This window comes from Balaenoptera physalus, assembly GCF_965194825.1.
Source record: "Balaenoptera physalus genome assembly, chromosome: X".
NCBI lineage: Eukaryota > Metazoa > Chordata > Mammalia > Artiodactyla > Balaenopteridae > Balaenoptera > Balaenoptera physalus.
The window spans coordinates 17,754,624-17,780,349 of record NC_138903.1 but is presented as its reverse complement, the minus strand read 5'-3'; the positions used below and the strand labels follow the sequence as shown (position 1 = coordinate 17,780,349).

Here is a 25,726-nt window from a genome sequence, read left to right as displayed (position 1 = left end):
ATTTAGATGGGGTGAAGTGGGGTAAATTTAATTAGCAAGCTGGAAGTCTCTGCAAGGCTGTTACAAAGGCATGCCAGACTGCCCTGCACGACGTTGAGTGAGGGCACACATTTTGCTTTGCCCTTGCGACTTAAAAAGAATCTAGTTGAGCCAGGAAGCTGTTTCTGCCTCAAGGCCTCAAAGTGCCCTTGAAGATGGTCCTTGTTTAAGGACGCCAGATGCAGGGCCTGTAGGTTGGGACGGGGCCAAGCAACCCTGCTAGGCATGCTTTTCTGGGAGAAAAGGAACAGGAGGTTCCTTTCAAAATTCTTTCAAAATTCACCTTTCAAAATTCTTAATATGCCTTCAAATTGTTTGCAGTACAAAGAGTGATGGTTTTTTCTAGCCTCTTTATTTCCCCTTTGTATTTTGTTTTAAAACTGAGGAATCTTTTTGGAGCCACAGCCTCGAGCACCGCACTGATGCCTCCGGTTCAGTTCCGGTAGCCCTGTCAGTGGCCCCTTATGCTGGCATAACTGGGGCCATCTCCGCCGTGGGGCTGAGCCGCCCAGAGCTGAGCCTGGGAGTAGAGGGGCCTGCAGTGGGAGGAGGGTCACTTTGGATGCTTGCGTTGCTCAGGAGTGGTAAAGTTCAGGTCTAGACCCTAGTGAGGTGACCGAGGAGAAGCAGGCAGCCTGGGAACAAGGGGCTGTCCTCTTGGGGGGGCCTGAAGGCTCCTGCCAACCCTGTAACAGGGAGGGTGGAGAGACCCCCAACACCTGGCACATATCAGTGTGGGAAACACTCCAGAAACAAGGACAGAATAGGGTTTTCTGGCCTGCCTCGCTCCTGCTCAAGGGCGGAGCTCTTCTCACAGTAGGGACTCGGGATCTGATGGGCACCTGGGCCAGGAGTGGCATGAAAATTGGCCAGAAGGGTCTCCAGTGACCCTTTGGGATCCTTTACACATCTTTTACTTTCATCATCATGAAACATACACACCACCCTGAAGAGAACATCAAATGGCAGTACTAATAATGGGAATGCTACAGTTAATTTCTCTTTACCAGCTTTTACCTGCTGGATTCGGTCCACAGTTTCAGAGAAGTTTTTAAATTTCTTGTACTTTGTTGCTGAAAAAAGCAAATAAGAAGAGTGATCTTTTTTCCCCCGTGTCTGGCGCTCTTTGCAGATGTCCAAGGCCTTTCTGAGTCCTCACTGTAAACAACCACTTCCCCTGTGGTGTGCAACCCCGGAACCCGCCTCTGCCCACCACTGAAGGACAGTCCTGGTTAGGCTTAGGAATAGTGATGCCTGACCTTTACCGAGCACAGCAGGCAGCGTTCTGAGCGCAGTGCGTGCACACACACCCTCTGTCTCTGTCTCTTTCTCTCTCTCTCCCGCCCTCCTCCCTCCTCCCTCCTCCCCCCTTCCCTCCTGTCCCCCTCCGTCTCCCTCTCCATGGTGCTCCAGGATATCTGTGGGAGTGGAACCTGAGCCCGCCTGGCTCCAGAGCACTCACGCTCGCTCAGGCACTGAACCCAGCTTCTTCTCCATACTTGCTGGGGGATAGGAGGGCTTTTCAAAGGTCGTTCTGTCTGCAGATTGGAGCCTTACCCCTTGATTGGAGCAGGTTAGCCTCTGGATGCTCATGCCAAAGCTCCCTGTGTCAGAGCTTCTCAATCTCTAAAGGACCCTGAGGCCAACCTCAGACGCCTGGTCCTGCGTGCCCCGTCCATGGTAGAAACCTCTACACTTGCTCTGCTGTCCGTGTTCGCACCCTTTTCCGGCGCCAGCCCCCACTTCCCTCTTTCTGGGTCATCACCCTGGACTGTGGCTACAGGTGGTCCTGTGATGATGAGAGGCGCACAGAGCAGGGGAGCCTGGAGGTGGAGGAGAGAAGGTTGGGAGTTTGGCCCTTAGCATGGAGCCACCCAGCTACTCCTCTTTGGCATAGGGTTATTCTGAGAAACTACAGACGCCAGAGAAGCTCTGAAAACAGTAAAAGTTACCGTTTTGTAACGGAAATCTGCATTAGAAAGTGGGTGCCTGTACTAGGAAGACAGCTATCTGAGAGGCTTATCTGCATTGCAGGGCAACCTGTGTTTACCAAGCACTTCCTCCTCTCACCTTCCATGAACTCCACCGCACACACACATCTTTCCTTTGTCTTTAGCTGCAGATGGTATTTAAGGTGGTGGTTCGGGCCATCTTGGAGAGTGTTATTGTTTTCCTCGGAATCTCCTATGTGTACGTGACGTATATATTTAATAAACTTCTGTCTGTATTACAGGGGGTCCCAGCCAAGAACTCAGAAGGGTAGAGGGGAAATTATATAGGTTTCATTTAACTAACAAGTCATGTTGTGAACAGAGTATGATGTGCATATTGGGTCCTTTTGAAATGATACATATGTGTATTAAGTTTATTGTAGAAACACAGGAGTCCAGGTAACTCCTGCTTCCCAGATGACGAGACAGGGTGGAAGGGAAGTTTCTGCATCTCGGTGCTCAGTAGATAATTAATCGAGTTGAATTTTTCTAGCTGTTGGTTGTCTTCTTTTAGCTACCTTTGGCTTTGTTCACCTCACCTTCTAAGTGAATTGTCAGCCCAGCAGAGCAAGTCTTAGAATGGAAACGGGGACCTCTTCGGAAGCTGTAGGGGGTTTCCTGGGGGAATTTTGTGGGGTTCTTGGGGAGACTGAAGGGTGGAACTTCGGATCCCGTGGCCTGGGGCCCGGGCCCAGTGCGCGGCTGCCACAGCTTGTTTGGTCTGTGTCCTCAGGTATCATCAGGAGAAGGGAGCCAACCGTGACTCCGGCTGCTGAGTGTTTTCACAGCGCCCCCCTGCCCGCTGCCACCGCAACCCTGGGAAGTAGGTAGTAATGCTCCTATTTGTAGAGGAGGAGCCCGCAGCTCTGAGATGTGAAGCGATTACTGCAGTTCCCTTGACTGGGGCACTATTGGACAGGCCACGCAGGTGGAGCCTCCGAGAAGCCCCCAGGACGGAGCTTTGCATAGGAATGGGGAAGTGATCCAAATGGAGGCAGTTCTTCTGGTGGCTGTAGAAAGAGGCAGGCCTTTTTGGACAGTGGTAGCTGGGACCTGGTGTAGGGTGGAGACAGTTAAAGGCATGAGAAAGGCAGGTAACGTGACCCTGGAAGAGAACGGCTGTCAAGGCAGGGTCCAGAACGAAGGAGCTGGCTTGTTAGACCCCTTCTCTCCGAAATCATCAGGTGCCCTTTAAGAGCCCTGCAGCTCGAGCCAGCCCCTGGGCCTTTGCAGGTGACTTCCGTTCCCACGCCAGCCCTGGTGAGGTGTACCTCCTGTCTCCCATCCCATGCTGCCCTTGGAGTCCAAGTCCTCTCACCCCTTCACGGAGCCGCAGTGAGGATGCGGTTGCCTGGGAGATCCAGGGTTGTTCTTTGCAGCCTTGGGCACTAATGAAATAGGGCAGGTCAGCCAGCACTGAATTTTTGCCCTGTCTGTGTGTTGTTGCCATTGTTGTAGCGTTAAAAACAGGTATCATACACTAAAATGCACACCTTTCAAGTGTGCCATCAGGTAAGTTTAACAAATGCATACATTGTCTTGGCCCAGGCTCCCCCTCATTAGCACGGTAGTCCTCCAACAGTCAGGGGCCCAGCCTGCCTGGGAGGGCTCGGGGCAAGCTGCAGACACTGCTGATTTGAAAGCAGGGTTTAAAGATCAGGGGGATCGGGGCTAGTTCTGGACTGTAGTAGTAGCCGTGCTGGTGGATGGGGGGATGGTGACAGTGATATTGATGAACACTGATGCTTTCTGAGAGCTTAATATGCCCTAAGCACTTGTATTTACATTTTCACTTAAGGGCCATATCTAAACCAATGACGACGGCGATGGTGATACCGTTAGGTAATATTTATTAGGCATTTAGTATGTGCGAAGAGCTTTACAGATATTCTCCTTTAAGCTTCACATTACTCTATGACACATGTAGTATTATTATCCCTATTTAATCTGTGAGAAAACTGAGGCTTGGACACTTCCCCAGTGGTCACACTATCAAGTGCCTGCTAAGCAGGGATTTGACAGAATCCAGGCAGAGCTCCTTTTCTTACCACGCTCCTTTGTGCATCCCAGTAAGAACAGCTCCCGGTTTCTGGGCACCTAGATCCCTAGGTCAGTGCTCTTTCCTTCAGGTGGCCTTCCCTCTCAGTATTGAGTTGATGACTGTCAGTTGGGAGTCAGCCAGACTGGCCTCAAATCCAAGCACTGCTACGCAGCAGCTGTGACTTTGGACAGAGGTCTTAACCTCTGTGGATCTCACTTTCTTCATCTGCAAAATGGGGGTATGTCTCACCTCCTAGGATTATTGTGAACATTAAATAACATTTGGAGAGTGTAATGCCAGGCAGGAGATAGGTGCTTAATAAATGGTACCTTTAGAAGAAAACAGGCTAGCCCATGAACATTTGTACAGTTCCCCAAACTGGGTGCAGTTGAATTTTATAACTTGGTGTGCTTTCATTTGCTTCTGGGAGTTTGAGTTGCTGTGGCAGGAGCTCCTGGGTTGGCTGATTACGTGTATATGAATATAACTAGGCAATTTACTGTTGAAATGGTGAAGAACAGCGTCATCATATACTGCCTTCACAATTAGTGTTTGTGAAATGTCATCTATGTATTCTTGTTTTAGTAAGAAGTTACTTGTCCTACTAAAGACAGGATCTCATTTCTACTGAATTACCGGAAGGGGCATGTCTGCATGTGTACACATACATAATGGTTGGTAACTGATAACCTTTGCAGAAGATGAGAAATCAACGGCATGTATACCTGTTTCTAGTGTAATTTTTATAGAAAAGGAATACTCACCGTGGTTTTAGCCTGGCAGCATTGTATGCACTCTGTCTCATCACCCACGTTAGGAGAAGTAGTGTGGCTGGTTTTCAGGCCTGTGTGCAGGAGACCCCATTAGCGGAAGAGGGAGAGCAGTAACTAGGGACAGGCAGGCTAGACTAGCTTGATTTGCTGTGCTCCTGCTGTGTGCTAGATACGGTTCAGCAGTGCCTGTGAGCTTGCATTGCATCCTTACTGTAAGAAAGGCACTACTGTTTCTCCATCTTACAGAGGAGGAGACTTAGAGCAGTTGCTATAGGACTTCGCTGTTGTGCTTTCCTTCTTCCAGTAACCCTATGAAATTGGTGTGGATTGGTGACGATTATGTGCCAGGTTCCAGGTTCCAGGCCGAGGAGGATGCAATCCGAGATCCACTATTGTTTGACCCAATGTCAAAGTGCTATACTCTTCGTGATTGTTTGGACTTCACCCAATTCTGCACTTCAAAAAACAAAAACAAAAAACTGGCCATTCTCTGGGACTTCCCTGGTGGTTCAGTGGTTAAGACTGCGCTCCCAATGCAGGGGGCCCGGGTTTGACCCCTGGTCCAGGAACTAGATCCCACATGCATGCTACTACTAAGAGTTTGCATGCCACAACTAAGGAGCCAGTGAGCCACAACTAAGGAGTCCTCGAGCCGCAACTAAGGAGCCCGCCTGCTGCAACTAAGACCCGATGCAACCAAATAAATAAATATTTTAAGAAAAACAACTGGCCATTCTCTTAGCTGTGTAATTGTGATTTAAGAAAATCTTTCAGGAAGCATTTAAATCATTTAGTAATACTCTTATCACATCTACATTTTTCTGGGAAATTTAATTCAGTTAGCTGTTTTAAAGGAAACTTCTAGGAATTTAGCGTATTTTATAAAAACATAATAGCAGTTTAGATTTGTGTATATTCTTATGTAGTTCCCTATTTCTCCACTTTTCAAGGACTTTTTGGTATCTGTATACATTTTTTAAAAATGTATTTTGATACCTGGGTATCTACACCTTTATCCTATAGTAGTCAATGGCTTTTGAACATAAATGCTAGTTCCAGGCCTGCCTCTTTAAGAAGTATAAATTATGACATCATCCTTGAAAGAGGCACATTGGAAGTAATGAATTTGATGGTGATAGGGTAATAGTGACTTTTTCTCTCCAATGAAAAGAGAACTTAAGCCAACTCAGAAGATTATAGTAGGTGAGAAATGGATTAGATCAGTGGTTCTCAAAGGATGGTCCCCAGAAGAGTAACGTCAGCATCACATGGGAACTTATTAGAAATACAGATTTTCAGGCCCCACCCAGACCCACTGAATCAGAAGCTCTTGGGGTGGGACCCAGCAACCTTTTTAAAATAAGCCCTCCAGGGAATTCTTTGGATATGTGTTAAAGCTTGAGCATCACTGAATTCATGCTCCCTACTCGGCCCCCCACCAAAAATTCTCAGGTAAGCTACTGGGAGAAATGACATCTTCCCAAACCACAAATTGCAGTTGAAGCCACCTAGTTCTGCTCTTATCAGAGACAGAAAATGGAATAAATGGCCACTGAAGGGTCTCTGTAACCTTGCAATTATCTTGGGGTTAGTTCCTGCCTAGGTATTTGTTTCTGAAATAAATATCCCAAATAAATACTAGAACACCATGTGGTAGCCAAAGAAATAGAATTCAGTAGTCAAAGAAGAACAAAAGCAATTCAGATCTTTACTGGAGATTAGAAAAGTGTCAGAGGATTGAATTCTAACCTACAGCTCTTTGCCTATTCGCGCACGCGCGCATACACACCCCCCCCACTCCCCACCCCCCGCTTCTGAGAGTCTCTGAAACCCTTCCTGTGCTCACCTCCCAGGCAGAATTCTCCCCAGAGGCAGCCTAACATGGCTCCAGACTCCCTTGTCCCCCATCTCTCAGTTCCTTCTCTCATTTGCCCCCTCATGCAGCTTTTGCTCCCCTTTCCAATGTCGATGTATCAAAGCTGATTCACTTCTTGCAGTCCTGAAACCCTTTCTGCCTACATTCTTCATCTGTATAACAATAGCCCAGGAACTGATCCACCATGTTGGATGGCAGAATGGAGGAAGCTGAGAAGATAAAGATAATTCTGTTTCCAGCGGAGGAAAAGAAGCAAACCCATCTCTCTGTCTTGAAGCAAGTAGAGGGCAGAGGGTTGAATTGGACCCCTGAGAGCTCTTCCACTCGAAATTCCGTGATTTGGGATTTTGAAATTGCCAATCATGCATTAAACTTACTTTTTAGGGTTTTTTGAGCATCGTACGCTGGTATGATTAAGCCCTGGTATTAACAGTATTGAGGATTGATTTATTAATATTCTCAGAGAGTGCCTTTAATGGTTTTGAACTTCATTTTGGAGAAAAATCAGGTTTCCAGATAAGAATGTTCTTGACCTGTTAGTGCTGTGGCTTTTCATCACAGTTCACTGCATTACAGCAGTCATCCTGAAGTACGGATGGATGCCAGCAGGACCTACTAGGAATTGAGATTTAGCTCCACAGTGAAAGAAATTTAAATGGAAAATTTAGTGACCCTATGGGATTGTAATTGGTTTTGAGATTTTAATTGAAAAATATGAGGCAGGAATATGTGATGCTTTCTGAACAAAAACAATATACCCTTATGCAAAGATGAAAAAGGTTCTAGGTTCTGTCAATTGATTTTCAGTTCCCACTTGTAGGATTGCACTTCAGTGAGATTTCAGGCTTTACCTCTTATTTTCTAACATATTTTTGCATATACCATTACCCCTGCCTGGAATTTCTACCTTCCTGCCCTTCGTTGATCTGAATCTGATCCTGCCTCCTCTCCCCCAGGAGAACAGCAGAGTCTAGGAGAAATCACAGTGGATTAAGGGTCAGAGAGATAAGGAGAATCCGCCCACTCAATATGACAGTGGCTGGGTCACTTGACTTTTTTGAGTCTCCGTTTCTTTAATCTCGAAGTATAACCCCCCTCCTAAAAATAATGGCTGTGAACATTTAATGAGCATTTATTACAATGGAAAGTTCTTCACATACATTATTTCATGTAATCACAATAACAGTTTATCACAACACATTTATTATTTATTGACAAATTGTTTTCATCCTCTACCTCCATTTTTTTCACAAACAGCAGACTTGTCAACATTCATTTTTGCTTCCCAGTTTTACACAATATAACAAAGCTCTTGAGATTGTGTGGCAAAGACACTTTATGGGGATATAGATGATTTTTACATAGTCAAATGAACCACATGTATTTATGTTATATTAAAACTGCTGGGGCTTCCCTGGTGGTGCAGTGGTTAAAAGAATCTGCCCGCCAATGCAGGGGACACGGGTTCGAGCCCTGGTCCTGGAAGATCCCACATGCCGCAGAGCAACTAAGCCCGTGCGCCACAGCTGCTGAGCCTGAGCTCTAGAGCCCGCCAGCCACAACTACTGAGCCCACTTTCCACAACTACTGAAGCCCGTGTGCTTGGAGCCCGTGCTCCACAACAAGAGAAGCCACCGCAGTGAGAAGCCCGCGCACCATGACGAAGAGTAGCCCCCGCTCGCAGCAGCTAGAGAAAGCCCGCATGCAGCAACAAAGACCCAACGCAGCCAAAAAAATAAATAAATAAATAAATAAATTTATTTTTAAAAAGCTGCTTTCTTGGAACCAGATATATCCTCTGAATATTTGAGAGGAAAAAGTAAAACCAGTAACCTGGGAGACTTGGAAGAAGGCCACAGATGAGATTAACTAGGCTATGGATTTTAAACCCTGTTGCTGAACGCTCCCTGAGGTGGTTTTGGTTTTTTCTTTTTGAAAATTTCTTATTGCAGTATAATTCACATAACATAGCATAACATTCACCATTTTGAAGTGTAAATTTCAGTGGGTTGGGTTTTAGTACATTCTCCATGTGGTGTAACTGTCGCCACTGTTTAATACCAGAACATTGCGGTCACTACTGTGAATAATGCTGCCGTGAGCGTTCGTGTTCAGTTTCCCTCCATTTCTACATGTACCGATGCTTTCCTGAGGGGAACGCCTCCACCGAGCTGCGGGGAGGGAAGGGGGTGAGCCATGGGAGAAAGGGGGGGACATGAAAGGTGCCACATCGTCAAGCTGACCGTGGCTGTGCAGCCAAACACAGCTGGGTGCTCGGACCCACGGGCTGTGTCCAGAGAGGGCACGTGGCTCCCTGTGGCTCGGAGCGTGTCACCGGCAGAAAGAAGGGCAGACAGGTCCTCTGTTGTCGCCTTCCTGTCTCAGTCAGAGTGAGGCCCACGGGGCCCTACCCCCTTTGTCCTCTGGCTCATGTTTCCTGGCCTTGGTGGGCAGCCTCTGCAGGTCGGGCCTGGTCACCGTCAAGGCGCTGGGGTCGCTCCTTGTCGCCCACTGCTGTTGGGGCAGTGGCGGAAGCCACTCTGGGGTGTGGTGACCGTGGGAAGCACACAAGCCATCACTGGAACACTTCTGGCTGAGGCTCGGTGTAGGTGGCTGAGGGCCAGGGTCGCGAGCAGGTGAGACTGAGCCAACTAGTCTGTGGCATCATCTGGGTCCCACACGCTGAGAGATCAGAAAGTGCTGCTTGTTGGCTTGTGGTTCATCAGTGGACTGGTTTTCCGGCTCCATCGCTGTGTAACTAACCACACCAACACTCAGCGGTCTCGAATGCCACCTTCTCTCTCAGGGGTCTGTGTGCTGCCTGGGCTTGGCTGGGTGGTCCTCACCTGAGATCTCTCCTGAGAGGGCAGCTGGAGGGCCACAGTGTACACTCCAAGGCTGGCCCTTGATGCTGATGTTGGCTTGGAACTCTGCTGCACCTGATTGATGGGAGCCGTTCCCCGGGACCCGCTGTGGGACTTGGCATTCTCACAGCGCAGTGATGCGTTCCGAGAGGGTGATTCCCCCAAGCTAGAGTCCTATGTCCCTTGGAAGTGTAGGAAACCGAGGCTTCTGAAGTTTAAATAGTGGGTCAGGTGATACAGAGGCTGTGGGAGTGATTGTCCTTGACCTGATGCTGTCATAGGATTGTGGGAAATAAGCAAATATGTGTCTTAACACTCAGGCCTGGCACACGGTAGGTGCTCGTGACCTCCACGTTTATTGAGTACTTAATGTGTACAGAATACTGTGCTAGGCTCTTTTTTTCTTTTTTTTCACACACACACTGTATTTTATTTTTACAAGAGATAAATAAACTGACACCAAGCATTGTAAATGGATGACCACAACAAAAGCAACAATGATTGCAATTACCAAACACGAAACACACTCATACTATGTCATAATATTGACATTCAGTCCAGTAATCCTCCACTGTAACAGCTCCTTTACTTTGCAGTGAAAATTGATTTGTATATTTTTTGCCTCTGAGTCCTTGTGGGATTTTTTTTTTATATTCAAACAGAAAGTCACAAAAATTATAATCATCCTCATCAGTTCACTCAGTCCCATGTAATTAATTTTTTTTATCTTGATCTTTTGTTAGCACTTTTATGAATTCATCAGTTTTCCATTAGAGTTCTGAAAATGCTTATTCATTCAGTTCATCAGTATAGTCAGTTACCAGAAACCTGTACTTGGCAGAGTCTTTTCCATGAATTCCTTGAAGATGAAACCCTTTTATAGGAACATTTTTGCAAAAGCATCAGAGTACACCCAGAACTCTCTGTAAATGACAAAAGACTTAAAACTGACCACAGTTAAAGTTTTGATGAAAGTTCATAATAATGCAATTGACAAGGAAATTTAGTTATTTCTGAGATATACATTTTAAAGTAATAACTAGAATTATGACTTATAACATTATACCAGAACATATAAGATTTTTAGAAATTTCAAGTAATGTCTAAAACATTTATATTAACATATTTCCATACAAATAACCCAAAGAAAGTTTAGCATTAGTTGTTTTTTTTTGTTTGTTTTTTTATACTGCAGGTTCTTATTAGTCATCAATTTTATACACATCAGTGTATACATGTCAATCCCAATCGCCCAATTCAGCACACCACCATCCCTATGCCACCGCGGTTTTCCCCCCTTGGTGTCCATACGTTTGTTCTCTACATCTGTGTCTCAAATTCTGCCCTGCAAACCGGTTCATCTGTACCATTTTTCTAGGTTCCACATACATGCGTTAATATACGATATTTGTTTTTCTCTTTCTGACTTATTTCACTCTGTATGACAGTCTCTAGATCCATCCACGTCTCAACAAATGACTCAATTTTGTTCCTTTTTATGGCTGAGTAATATTCCATTGTATATATGTACTACATCTTCTTTATCCGTTCGTCTGTTGATGGGCATTTAGGTTGCTTCCATGACCTGGCTATTGTAAATAGTTCTGCAATGAACATTGGGGTGCATGTGTCTTTTTGAATTATGGTTTTCTCTGCATATATGCCCAGTAGTGGGATTGCTGGATCATATGGTAATGCTATTTTTAGTTTTTTAAGGAACCTCCATACTGTTCTCCATAGTGGCTGTATCAATTTACATTCCCACCAACAGTGCAAGAGGGTTCCCTTTTCTCCACACCCTCTCCAGCATTTATTGTTTGTAGATTTTCTGATGCTGCCCATTCTAACTGGTGTGAGGTGATACCTCATTGTAGTTTTGATTTGCATTTCTCTAATAATTAGTGATGTTGAGCAGCTTTTCATGTGCTTCTTGGCCATCTGTATGTCTTCTTTGGAGAAATGTCTATTTAGGTCTTCTGCCCATTTTTGGATTGGGTTGTTTGTTTCTTTAATATTGAGCTGCATGAGCTGTTTATATATTTTGGAGATTAATCCTTTGTCCGTTGATTCGTTTGCAAATATTTTCTCCCATTCTGAGTGTTGTCTTTTCATCTTGTTTATGGTTTCCTTTGCTGTGCAAAAGCTTTGAAGTTTCATTAGGTCCCATTTGTTTATTTTTGTTTTTATTTCCATTACTCTAGGAGGTGGATCAAAAAAGATCTTGCTGTGATTTATGTCAAAGAGTGTTCTTCCTGTGTTTTCCTCTAAGAGTTTTATAGTGTCCGGTCTTACATTTAGGTCTCTAATCCATTTTGAGTTTATTTTTGTGTGTGGTGTTAGGGAGTGTTCTAATTTCATTCTTTTACATGTAGCTGTCCAGTTTTCCCAGCACCACTTATTGAAGAGACTGTCTTTTCTCCATTGTATACCTTTGCCTCCTTTGTCATAGATTAGTTGACCATAGGTGCGTGGGTTTATCTCTGGGCTTTCTATCCTGTTCCATTGATCTATGTTTCTGTTTTTGTGCCAGTACCATATTGTCTTGATTACTGTAGCTTTGTAGTATAGTCTGAAGTCAGGGAGTCTGATTCCTCCAGCTCCGTTTCTTTCCCTTAAGACTGCTTTGGCTATTTGGAGTCTTTTGTGTCTCCATACAAATTTTAAGATGATTTGTTCTAGTTCTGTGAAAAATGCCATTGGTAATTTGATAGGAATTGCATTGAATCTGTAGATTGCTTTGGGTAGTATAGTCATTTTCACAATATTGATTCTTCCAATCCAAGAACATGGTATATCTCTCCATCTGTTGGTATCATCTTTAATTTCTTTCATCAGTGTCTTATAGTTTTCTGCATACAGGTCTTTTGTCTCCCTAGATAGGTTTATTCCTAGGTATTTTATTCTTTTTGTTGCAGTGGTAAATGGGAGTGTTTCCTTAATTTCTCTTTCAGGTTTTTCATCATTAGTGTATAGGAATGCAAGAGATTTCTGTGCATTGTGTATCCTGCTACTTTACCAAATTCATTGATTAGCTCTAGTAGTTTTTTGGTGGCATCTTTAGGATTCTCTATGTATAGTATTGTGTCATCTGCAAACAGTGACAGTTTTACTTCTTCTTTTCCATGTGCTAGGCTCTTTGAGGGCTACAAGAAGAAATGGGACATTCATGGGCCCTGCCGTCGAGAGGCTAATATCCTAATTGGACTGGAAGGAGGGACCATGAGAGAGGGCCTATAAGGCTGGAGCTTCCTATGCTTGAGGACCATGAACTAGAGAGGGAAGGACCCCAGAGCAGTGATGGAAATTAAAGGAAAGATTCACTTCAGCTTCAATGGGGGTGGGGCATGTGGGGAGCTGCCTTCGTTTCTTTACCTTTGAATTTCCTGCACAGATCCAGCAAGATAATGTCTACAAAGATGTTTTAAAATGTTCCTTGTTTTTTTTAAAAAATAAATATATTTATTATTTATTTATTTTTTGGCTGCGTTGGGTCTTCGTTGCTGCGCGCGGGCTTTCTCTAGTTGCAGTGAGCAGCGGCTACTCTTCATTGCAGTGAACGGGCTTCTCATTGTGGTGGCTTCTCTTGTTGCGGAGCACAGGCTCTAGGCACATGGGCTCAGTAGTTGTGGCTCGCAGGCTCAGTAGTTGTGGTTCGCGGGCTCTAGAGCACAGGCTCAGTAGTTGTGGCTCACGGGCTTAGTTACTCCACCTCATGTGGGATCTTCCCTGACCAGGGCTCGAACCCGTGTCCCCTGCATTGGCAGGCGGGTTCTTAACCACTGCACCACCAGGGAAGTCCTCCTTGTTTTTAAGGACACTTCTGATACATGCTTAAATGCTCTACAAATGGGGAGGTTTCCATCAATGGGATGTAATATTCATGGCCATTCATTCAGCAAACATTTGAATACCATGTGCAAGGTGCTGGGGATTTGAGGGCAAGGAGCAGATGAACAGGCTCAGATAGTAGCATGTGGGACAGTAACAACCATGGCAAACGCTGTGTGTGTGGGGGGTGCAGGCAGGTGGCCGATCTTTCCTTCTGCAGACATGTTTTGGGGCCCAGTCTTTGAGTCCACACTTAGCAGGGCTCTGGATATCCAGAGAGGAACCACAGGCAGGGCCTTGCCCTGCAGAATCAGCATAGTCTAGAACAGCGGCTCTCAAGGTGTGGGCCCTGGACAACATTCTCTGGCCGGCCCCAGGCCCACTCCATGAAACACTCTGGGGGTGCCGTCCAGCAGTCTGGGTTCACAAGCCTTCTGGGTGGTTCTGACCCATGTTCCAGTGGGAGGAGCATTCTCAGTCCTGCTGCTGCACATGCGCAGCACACGGGAGCTTTCAGAGCACCAGCGCCCTGGCCACACCTGAGACGACAAGGCCAGTCTCTGGGAGGGAGGCACAGGCACCTGTAACTGTTAAAGCTCCCCAGGTGATTGCATTGTGTAGCCACAGTTGAGAAGCAGTGGTCTCCATGCCCTTAGACAGATCATCACAGCACAAACGAGTCACCACGGAGGTGTGAATGCATCCCTGCCTACCGGCCCATAGAAGGACAGGCACCCCAGAGGAGGGGGCTGGCAGGCATTGGACTTCCTATTTGATGAGCTCTTCATTCCCGGTTCCCTTTCTTTTGTCTGGACATTGCAGTTGCATGGATGTGAGTTGTGATTGGGGAGGTTACTTTAAAATTCATTTAATGCAATCAATTTTTAAAAGTTGAACGCAGCTGGCTTCCCCTAAAAACTTTGTATTTCGATAACGGTTATTACATACCATGAATAATTGACTAATATCAGCTCATTAATATTCTAGTGGGAGAGTACCCCAAGCTAATCAAATACATTTTTAAATTAGTTTTTAAAAATATGTTGCCACAGCCCAAGGATAACGGGAAGTTACTCCAAGCAAGAGCAGTTCAGTGAAGTATGAAATTTTATGCTGTTCTGTTCACATAAAATAGTTGTTTGGCTGCTCGTTATCCCTGTTTGAGTCTCATTTCCTGTAGGGATGAATTGCCCAGGAAAAGGCCTCCGTTTCAGGGGTGCACACTACCTGAGCGCTGTTGCCCTGGGAAGCATTCTACATCAAGACTGGGCCAGGGGTGGCTCTGACATGGGTTCCCCTTGTCCTTCTGGTAGGTAGGACACCTCTGGGAACATGTCCCCTGTTCCCCCTTTGTCTTTGGGTCCCTCCCAGGGCTTTACACTTGGGCCAGATTTTTAAGAATTAAACTTTCTACTTTGAGGTCATTGCAGAGAGACCCCGTGTACCGTTTCCCCCGTTTCCCCCAGCAGTACTAACGTGCGGCACTGTCGTCCCTCTCACAGCTAGGGTTGCAGACGCCGGCACAGTCATCACTGCAGGGCCCCTTCATGATGCCCCTTTGTAGCCACCACTTCCCTTCTGCCCCTCTTCCCTAACGCCTGGCAAGCACTGATCTCTTCTCCATCTGCTCTCATGGGGTTCAAGGATAAAATGGATGTCTGGTTTAATAAAAGAGAGACAATACGTGTGCACACGTAATACAAGGGACAAGGGACGATTGGGTACAACACTAGGATTTCGGGCCATCCAGAAAGAAGAGTGCCTTGTGAACCGAATTCAGCATTAACTCTTGACTATACCATGTCTTTAGAGGAGGTCTCCTGGTATTGTTAGCATTCCTGTACTAAGGTCGCTTGCCCTGGGTCTGTTAATCATAGTCTACCTTGATTGCTCTAGCTGTGTTGCTGTAGTGGTAATCACAGGTCAGGTCCACGCCCTCTAACATGTAGGGGCTGTCTGGTTTGTGCTCTACCCCTTCTTCCTTCAGGATGAGCCCAGGGCCTCTTGGCAGGGGTCCCTGGAGGGTCATCAGGGATCACAAGATGGAAGTTGGAGATGTAAGTTAATTATTTGGCTTCTCCTCAAATGGATGTTCTGGAAATGATTGCTTGATAGTTCTCTTTTAATCAGGAGAGGCAGATGCTGTGTGGGGGAAGGAAGCCTTACCCCAGCCTTACTCACCCAGCAAAACTCAACCCTGATTGGACTCTGAGAGTTTCGTTATTCATCGGTGTCCCAGAGCAGTTACGTGTGAAGGGAGAGAATCACAAGACTGAGCCTGGAGGCTCCTGGTCCACGACTGTTCGGTACGGTGGCCACCAGCCTCATGTGGCTAGTGAGTGCTTGAAATGGGCCCGGTGTGATGGAGGAACTGAACTGTTAATTGCGTTTAATTTTGATTATCTTAAATTTAAACAGACACACATGGCTTGTGGCTGCCATATGACAGCATAGACTCCAGGCTGCCCACCTTGGGCTGTTTGGGTCACTCCACCCCACTCAGTGGGGCTAAAGAAGAATGGCTTGGCCCTGTTGCCCCCAGCGTCATCTGGCTACCCCCTTTCCCCACCCAGCGCCCAAACATTTCCAAACCATCAGTTTGAAGGGTAAGCAAATAATTAGCACGTCTGTGCCCAGCTGGCCAGTGCCTGGCTCACAGTAGTGCCTACTTGGTACTTCTCTAATGAGTTGGACTTGCACTTCTCTCCAAATTTGCATGCACATTCCTGGGACAAGGATGGGACTTGTTCCCTGCGTACAATACTGGGTCTCAGAAAGCCATGAAGGTTTCATTCATGGGTGCTAAGATAGAGCTGTTAGTTTCCTCCTTTGCCAGAGAGCCGCATGGGAAAGCCGTAATTAAGAGTGTGTGTGGGTCCTGGAGTCAGGTTCTCAGGTTGGAATCTGGCGTCTCCACTTTCTGATGGTGTGGCCTTGAACAAGTTAACCTCTGTGCCTCCCTTTCTGTACCTATAAGGTGAGGATCATAATAGTATCTCCGTCATCATGGGGTGATTGGGCCGAGTAAATCCAAGCAATGGACTTGGTTCGTAGATTGTAGCCTCCCGTTATGACGAAGCAGGTGATGACTAAGGAGCCTGATAATGAAGATCTTCTGGAAAGGAAATGATTTGAAGGTGTGACTCTTACAAGTGCCCACAAGGGGGCAGCCTAAAATCATGCATGTCCCTGGAACAAACAGCCTTCTGTTAGTAAAGCCTCAAGGCAACATGGCCAGTTTCAAATGTGCTTGGCCCTTTTCCCTGTTTTTCTTTCTTTCTTCTGTTTGAACAACACTTGCAGTGGTTCTCGGGCAGTATCTTAGATCTAGAGGGTGACAGGTCACGCTGGAGCCGTTGATGTGGGTGCTGATGCCAGCATCTATCCAGGTGGCCTAGGCTTCTCTTTGTAGCTTTTCACACAGAACAAATCCTTATTAATCAAACGCTTAAGGTAGAGACTAGAGCTTGAGAATGTTTGGAGGATCATTGAAGAGAAACCTGGTTTTGTCTCCCTGCTCCCCTTCCACTGACCACATGGCTGCCTTTGAGCTTTGTGTGTGCACCTTGAGGCCTGTGGGGGTGGGGTGTGGCCCGAGCGGGCGACCCAGAGATGCAGACCCGCCCTTGGTTCGGGAGCCCCTCCCTCCCTGCAGGGAGACTGAGAGCGCTCTGCAGCCAAGCAGAATGAAGTTAGGGTTCTGCCAGCCAGAAACTGTGGGGTCTTGAAAGTGAGTGGGGTTTTAAAAGGTGCAAGGGATGTGGGGAAAAGGGGTCAGATTGGGGGGGCCAGCAGTGATGATTGAGAAATTGGGCCTTTAAATTCTCAATGCCGTTCATGTCGTCGGTAGCGTTGTAATGATTAAGAGTTGACAAAACCCAAATAAACTTATTTACAAAACAGAAATAGACTCACAGACATAGAAAGCAAACTTATGATAACCAAATGGGATGGGGGGAGGGATAAATTAGGAGTTTGGGATTAACAGATACACACTACTATACATAAAATAGATAAACAACAAGGACCTACTGTATAGCACAGGGAACTATATTCAGTATCTTGTAATAACTATAATGGAAAAGAATATGGAACAGAATATATATATATATATAAGTGAATCACTTTGCTGTACACCTGAAACTAATACAACATTGTAAATTAACTATACTTCAGTTTAAACAAAAAAGAAAAAAAAGAGTTGACTAAAAACAAACATGGGGAGTGGCACTTGTAGTCAGGTTTATTTTCCAGGACTTCTCTCTTGAGCTTTAATATACCTGCTGCATAATCCAGGCTGCAAAATTAGATGCTCGTGGGGAATCGTGACAAACCATTGTTTATCACGTCCATCCTTATCTGCATTCCTGCTGCCTGCACTGCGGTCCAAGGCTCCACGTCCCTCTCCTGGGCAGTGGCAGGAACATCCCTAAAAGGGGCACAGCTCACTGTGGCAGCGAGGCACACTATGAAGTCAGCTGTGACACTACCACGGAGGAGGGCCCAGGCGCTGGGAAGGTGAATCCAGTTGTAGTAACACTAAAGCCGATTTCTCCAGAATGTGGTCCTTGACCATTATGTAAGTAATACTCATGAATGACCAGTTGTGACCAAGTGCAATAAATTATTTTTAATCCTAAAACAGCCATGAAGATCATTTAATCTTTGATTCAGAAAGCACTTTAGGGTCCCGTAGAAGATGGGTGGAGATGCAGAGCTCCTGGAATGTTTCTCAGACTTGGGGGGAATTGCCATTTGTTCCATTTTATTTGTTGTGGATATTTAAGTAACAAGTACAGTAAGTCCCCTACATACGAACCTTCAAGTTGCGAACTTTCAAAGTTGTGAACATGCATTCCATCAACATCAGGTGTGAGTGACATTGCAGCTTGCCCTCCATCTCCTGTTACTGACGATCCTTCACCTCTACCACCTCCCACCTCCTCTCCCTCCTCCAGTCAGTAACTCTTCCTGCCTCTTCACTTGATGCCAGCCCCTGTATGCCAGCTGTTGTACTGTACTACTGTACTTTTCAAGGTACTGTACTGTAAGATTAAAAATGTTTTCTTTATTTTTTGTATTTGTTTTTTATGTATTATTTGCATGAAAAGTATTATAAACCAATACAGTACGGTACTATATAGCCAATTGCGTTAGCTGGGTACCTAGGCTAACTTTGTTGGACTTATAAACAAATTGGACTTACGAACGTGCTCTCGGAACAGAACTCGTTCGTATGTAGGGGACTTACTGTAAACAGGAGTACGTTATATTCCTTCTTTGTGATTCTAAAATGCTAAGATTGACATGGGAGCAAACTTAGCGGAAACGAAATCAAACTTGAGTGTTGTATTTTCTCAGTGTTCACCCGAGGAGCTCATACATGTCCCTCAGCAGTTGGCTCCTTCCAGAAAGTCAGATGTTCACTGTCTGTGTAATAATTGTGTCTACTTTTGTGCTTCTGCCTTCCCCTGGGAGCCGGACGGGGGGAGGCCCAGTGGGCTTTTCTGCACATTGCCAGACCTGTCACTTCTTGCACTTTCTGACCCCTGTGAGGCCAGGCCTGGGGATGGAGGACTAGGGAAAGGGTTGGTTCTCTGGGGCTGGCATTGGGCCACTACCAACCCAGCTTGGTGGGGGAGCGTGGCAGCCGTGGCTGCTGCCCCTCGACTCTCAGGATCGGGCCGTGTGTGTCACTGCTGTTGGATGATGTGTGCATGTGGCCAGACCCAGGGTGCAGGCCAAGGGGGTCCCTGGCACTCAGCGGACGGGGAGAGTGAAGTCTTTCATTGTGTTTTCTCTCTTGTAGGCATGGATGGATTTTTAAAATCTGATGAGAGACAACGACTAGCTAAAGAAAGACGAGAAGAAAGAGAAAAATGTCTTGGTAAGTTGTGCACTTTGGCTGTTTAGGTCTAAGGGAGTGGAGATGTGATGATGTCTTTTCTCAAGGCCCTTAGAAATTTGTGACTGAATGGGAAGAGAACTGGGACAGTTGCTAGGTGAACATGGAAAACTGGGAGCAAACCCGCACTGCCACTGGCCCGTTCACAGTTGTTATATAATTCTCCGGACAGTTGATTTACTCATTGAGCATGCGTTGAACCTCTGTTACTGGCACTGCGCTAGAGTTGTGGGTAGGATGCTGGAGAACAAGAGACAGTCGCCGCCCCCGCCCGCTCAGGCGGCCTCTCCCCAGGGCAGCTAGAAGGGCCATCCTCGGGGGAATGGAGGAGATTGGCACCGAAGGCCATTTCTGTGTTAGGACAGGGAACCCATTGAGAAAGGCTGTCGTACCTCTTGCAGGCTATGGACAGATTCGTCCAACCTGTTCCCCCCAGGGTGCCACGAGGTAGGTGGAGTGGCTTCCCCAGGGCACTGAGACAGATGAGGAGCTTTCGAATCCTACTCCTTGAGTGCCTCCTGCTGGTCGGCTCAGACATTGCATCCTCCAGGGAACCCTTGCCTGCCTGGCCAGGTGGAGTTAAGGCCCTTAGTAAACGTCTCAGGAAGGAGGCCGGCTGATCCTGTTCATCGTCTTCTGTTTACCCTCCCCCAGCTCAGCGTCTGGTGCGTGGTGCGTGTACAGCTAACGTGTCCCGAGTGAAGATACCCTGATAGCTCTCATTTCTCAATCCTGCGTGTGGCCTAGCCATTAGGACGAGTCTGACTTGATGGCAATGACAGGCAGAGCTCCCACGTGCGGGGGCAGTGACTGTCCACTTCCCGTGCGTTGTCTCATTCGGTTTCCACAGCACGTGATGTTGCACATGCGACATCCCCACTTCACAGAGGAGGAAACTGAGGCAGAGAGATGACGTGGTTAATATGTCCAGGGTCACCCAGCTAGTGGCGGAGGCGCCAGAACCCTTCATCTCAGTCACTTCAGCCTATGATCCCACCGGGCTCTTTTTTGGGGGTCACTCTTACTTCTGCGTTTTTGGTATTAATCCAAATGGTGTGGGGTGCTCTGGTAACGACACCTCTCTTCTGCCTTCCTTCCCCCAGCTGCCCGGGAGCAGCAGATCCTGGAGAAACAGAAGAGAGCCAAGCTCCAGTACGAAAAGCAAATTGAGGAGCGATGGCGGAAGCTGGGAGAGCAGCGGCAGCGAGAGGAGCAGAAGAGGGCTGCCGTGGAGGAGAAGAGGAGGCAGAAGCTCCGGGAGGAGGAGGTGAGGGCTAGAACAGGAACAGAGAGACAGGTCCATTCAGCTTAGCTGGGAGTCTGTGCTTCCGGGACAGACACGAGGCTGGAGGACGGGCTGTGAGGGTGGAGGACAGCATGACCTTGTACTCACTGCTGGAAAATCAAATAGTCTACCTTCCCATACAGACGTGCTAGTCTGTTTATATTTTAATGCATGTTCTTGCTTTAATCATCCTTTCTCTCCAGTTATCTTTTAAAAAAGAAATGGAATGTAATTACCCTGACAGAGTCCTTTATTACTAAACTTTGAAAATATATTTAGAAAGCATATTTGGGGTATAGATTTTCTTAACAAGTGTATTTTAAGGGTGTAATCATAGCCTTGTATCAGGTGATGATCATTTTTTATTCATAAGGTATAGTGACTCATCATTTATTTTTATTTTTTACCACTTGTAAAAGCATAAACTTATTACAAATTTTAATACATGATTAGTAAGCAAAAAGGTAAATATTTATTGTAAGTAATAATAGATGGGGATGATATTTGAATGAATTACCCTTGAATGAAGAATTTGTTTATTTATTTTTTTTTGATTTTTTAATTGTATTTTTTTAAATTCTTTTTTTAAATTGGAGTACAGTTGATTTACAATGTTGTGTTAGTTTCAGGTATACAGCAAAGTGATTCAGTTATACATATATATATTCATTCTTTTTTAGATTTTTTTTCTTTTTTAAAATCTTACTAAATGTATTTTTATTTTATTTTTTTTAACACCTTTATTGGAGTATAATTGCTTTACAATGTTGTGTTAGTTTCTGCTGTATAACAAAGTGTGACTCATCATTTAGTATGAACAATATAGAGGTTTGTTAATCGCCAACACTATAAGATACAGAGATGTTGGTATAAGTTCAGTATTTTTTTAATCTCTGAATTGTTATCACTGTCTTTACCCTTTTGTCTTTTTTTAATAAAAAAAAAAACAACACAAACATGCTCACATACACAGAATTAAACCCATCTTTGCCCACAGAGCACAGGCTTAAATGGCGGCTTCTTTGTTCCTCTTAGTGAATGGAGGCCTGAGCAGGGTCTTAGCCACAGTCGCTGTTGCTCTCGCAGCCCGATCACTGCCTGCCTTTGTCAGCTCCTGGTGCAAATCCCAGCCCTCCCCCTAAGCAGCTGGCAGCCAGGGCCAAGTCTCAGACACCTCTAGCTCGGTCTCCTCAGCCCAAAACAGAGGTGGTCATAGGAGTTAAAGGAGGTGACTTCCGCAAGTGCCAGCAAAGCACCTAGCACAGAGTAGTCGCTCAGAAATGTTAGCTTCCCTTCAGTGACTTCAGCTGACCCTGGCTGAAGCAATGTCAAGAGAGAGCTACCCAGGAAAGATTAAGGCACAGAGTGTAGAGACCAAGAGAAAAGCCACAGTGCGTTGGGCTGTTTCAGTGACGGGGCGGATCTCTCCTTTCCCAGCCTGGGTATTTGTCGTGAGTGCTGGACTCGCCCCTTTTCTTCCCATCCTCCCTTCCTTGACTCACAGCTTCTCTCTTTTCTCCCTGCTCTCTCCATTTCCACTCCTGACCTCCTGCGGGATTGCTGATTGCAGGGAATGTGTGTCACTGCCGTTTCCAGGAAGGGGTGCTGTGAAGTCACAGGAGACGCTTCCTGAGCCTCTGCCACACCTGACAGTGTCACACGGGTCCACCTTTGAGGGACCCGTGTGACAGATGAGGGGATGGCATGCCAGATGATTGGTCCTGATGCAGCTGACTCGTTAGTGGCTGTGCTTCGGACAGTTTCCTGTTTGCTTTGTGTGCTCCCTTTCACCCCTGGTGTGGTGATGGTGGGGAGTGGGGCAGGCTGCCTGCCCGTGGTCAGCACAAACACACATCGAGCTTGCGCCCCTCTTCTCCCCAGACACGGCAGGGCAGGGCTGAGAGCTGGGCCTCCATGGGTGTAGAGCAACCGGAGGAAGCAGTGGGCTCCCTCCACCACCTGCTCCTGCCCTCTGAGCCCCCGGAGACCCAGGTGGAGCTTAGGGACTCTCCCCACGCAGGCTGGCCTGTTAACCACCTCATCATCAGTGCTCTGCTAATGCAGAGGTCCGATTGGCATTCTCATGGGTGGTCTTTGGAGAGGACAGATAGGTCTCTGCTGCAGGAGTCCTTTCCAAAGGAAAGCCTTTGCATTTGCCCCCATGGTTCTCTGGAGATCTTTGGGAGGGCTGCTGCCTGCTTGGCACATGGCTGTGGAGACTCTCCATCCTCTTCTCAGTGCCAGATTTAAGTCCTTTTTGTCAGGGCCTGTCTCTGTCAACCAGGGAGAAGCCTCCGCAGGAAGATGGTTCATTCCATTTTGCTTCTGTAGCTTGTTGGAAAGTGTTTGCGTTGCCCACAAACTCCTGCCTCTCTGGGTCTGATATTAGGAGCTCATAAAAGGCCTGTTGACTCCTCACCTCCCCACCAGCCCTGCCCTGGCTCCATGTGCCTAGGACTGTTTCCATGATGTCGCTCTTGGTAACACCTCACATCTGTGTGGGTGAGCCCCAGACTCGGCCTGGAGGCCTCCTCTCCACCAACACAGAAGTGGGCTTCACAGCCGGCCTAGCTCCCAGAGGTGTCGAGGGCTGGAAGCTGGTCAGGCCTGTCCTTGGGAAGGGGGAGTCCAGTGTCCAGTTGACACTCTGACCTTGAGCTCGTTTTCTCGCTGGAGGCCGCCTTCTCCTACAGATGGGTTCTTCCAATCTTCACATGCCACACGGCTCCCAAGAATCAAGCTTCTGGAACAAGCTTTTGTCATCTGCCTGGGTTAAGGCTGACAGCACAATGCGCTCACCCCTTCTCCACTCAGGGAAGTATAGCTTCATGACTAGGGGCCCTGGAAAATGGTATTTGGTGAAACCACCTCTATGTTCCTCATGCTAAACAGAAAACCAGGAAAGACCTCTTTCAAAGAGTACCTTCATCTCTGTAAGTTACTTGAACACATCACAACTTCTCATAATCTTCTTGCTTGATACCTAACAAAACCCACCAGGCTGAGTGTAAAAATGAGAACTTTCTGAACTCAACTAAGCAAAAACTTCACTAAGCTGAGCGCTGACTGCTCTCAGAGGGCATTGGCTGGCATGGGGCATGGTGATTACGTGGCTTTCTGGCCAGATGTGGACGTGTTTGCAGGGAGAAGGGCCCTCCACGGAGCCCTGCTTAGGACCATTTGGGGGCTTGTCCCCATGCTGTCATCCCCAGAACACATGTAGTAAGGGCAGTGGAAAAGGCACAGTCAGCCCTCCACTCCTGCCTGAGACAGTTGTCTGGGTAACAGTGGCCAGGCCAAGCCCTGCTGGAGGCCTTTCATACTGCTCGGCCAGCTCAGTGCGTCACCTTGGTCATGGATCTCCTCTAAGTTCATCCAGGCAGGTCTAGGGCCAGAGCTCAAGGGGTCAAGGGTGAGTTGCCCTCATTCCTTCCTTCCACTAAGCCCCACCCAATAGAGGACATTGTAGGGACAATAATCTGCGTTGCCCTTTCCCCATCCTCTGTTGATCATCAGATGATCCTCAGGAGAGCCAGAACTTGGCAGGAATTGCAGTATGCAGTATGCAGCTGTGATATTTATTAATACCGTTCTTCTGATGTGATTGAACTTTCTCGCACACGCTCTCTCGTGCTCAGCCTTTCCTCTAACCAGTGGTTCTCAGCACCATCCCAGCACCAGCAGCAGCCGCATCTCCTGGGAACTTACGAGAAATGCATTGTCAGCACATTCACCTCAGACCTGCTGACTCAGAAACTCTGGGGGTGGGGCTCAGCAACTGGTGATTTAACAAACCCTCCAGGTGATTCTGATGCAGACTCACTCACATTTGAGAACCACTGCTCTTAACTGCCATGTTAACAATCCTCCTCTTCAAACTTGGGTTCAGTTAGCATTGGTTAAGGACTTACTATGCTAGTTGTTATCTTGTAGACTTGAATGATCTGTAATATAGGTAATATCATACCCATTTTACAGACAAGGGAACCGATGCCCAAAGATGACATTAAACAATTAACTCAGGGTCATGGGGCTAAGTAGCAGGCAGAAGTGGGATTTGAATTCATATCTGCTGATTCCAAACTAGGATTCTTTGCATTCCATCACATGAAGGAACAGAAAGAGATACACACACATGCTAGGTAATACGGGACTATATGGGACTAACCTCTAATAAGAGTAAAGTGAACCAGTTTTGGTTTTGACATGTTTGAAACATCCGATTCTGACAGCTTGGGTTTTATAAGTCCCCTTACCATAGAGCTTGGTTACCACCTATTTTTAATCATCTCTCCAAAAGTGGGTGACACAGAGTGACTGTGTCTTCTCTCAGGGATAGCATCATTTTCGTAAGTCTGCGTACAGTTCAAAGGAATAAATCTCTAATGGTAGAATTTGGAGCAGCTCAGTGGGTTGGGGGTAGATGACAGAGGTATTTTTTCTAAAGGTAACCGAAAGGCTCAGGAGTAGGTCTGGCTTTGGATGAACATTCCCTTAAAATTATGCCTCTATGTACAGTTCAAAGGAATAAATCTCTAATGGTAGAATTTGGAGCAGCTCAGTGGGTTGGGGGTAGATGACAGAGGTATTTTTTCTAAAGGTAACCGAAAGGCTCCGGAGTAGGTCTGGCTTTGGATGAACATTCCCTTAAAATTATGCCCCTAGATAGCTATTCAGTGATACAGTTGGCTGTGAGTCTTGGTGTTCTTTGTTCTCATTGTCTCCTAGTAGATGAAGGACTTTTTTTTTTTAATAAATTTTTTATTTATTTATTTATTTTTGGCTGCATTGGGTCTTCGTTGCTGTGAGCAGGCTTTCTCTAGTTGCGGCGAGCCGGGGCTACTCTTCATTGTGGTGCGGGGGCTTCTCATTGCAGTGGCTTCTCTTGTTGCGTGGAGAGCACGGGCTCTAGGCACACGGGCTTCAGTAGCTGTGACACGCGGGCTCAGTAGTTGTGGCTCACGGGCTCTAGAGCGCAGGCTCAGTAGTTGTGGCACACAGGCTTAGTTGCTCTGTGGCATGTGAGATCTTCCCGGACCAGGGCTCGAACCCATGTCCCCTGCATTGGCAGGCGGATCCTTAACCACTGTGCCATCAGGGAAGCCCAAGGACTGTCTTGTGAGG

The 25,726-nt window shown here is 46.7% G+C and overlaps 1 protein-coding gene across 16 annotated transcripts in view; it reads left to right on the top strand.

The window, feature by feature from the left end:
- MAP7D2 (MAP7 domain containing 2) overlaps window positions 1-25,726 on the top strand; it is a 105,748-nt gene that overhangs the window by 32,602 nt on the left and 47,420 nt on the right. For all 16 annotated transcript variants that reach the window (XM_082447028.1, XM_082447032.1, XM_082447021.1 and 13 more), the window contains exons 2-3: window positions 19,222-19,299; window positions 20,421-20,584. In XM_082447028.1, the coding sequence (XP_082303154.1) occupies window positions 19,222-19,299; window positions 20,421-20,584 (242 nt within the window). The remainder of the gene's footprint in view (window positions 1-19,221; window positions 19,300-20,420; window positions 20,585-25,726) is intronic.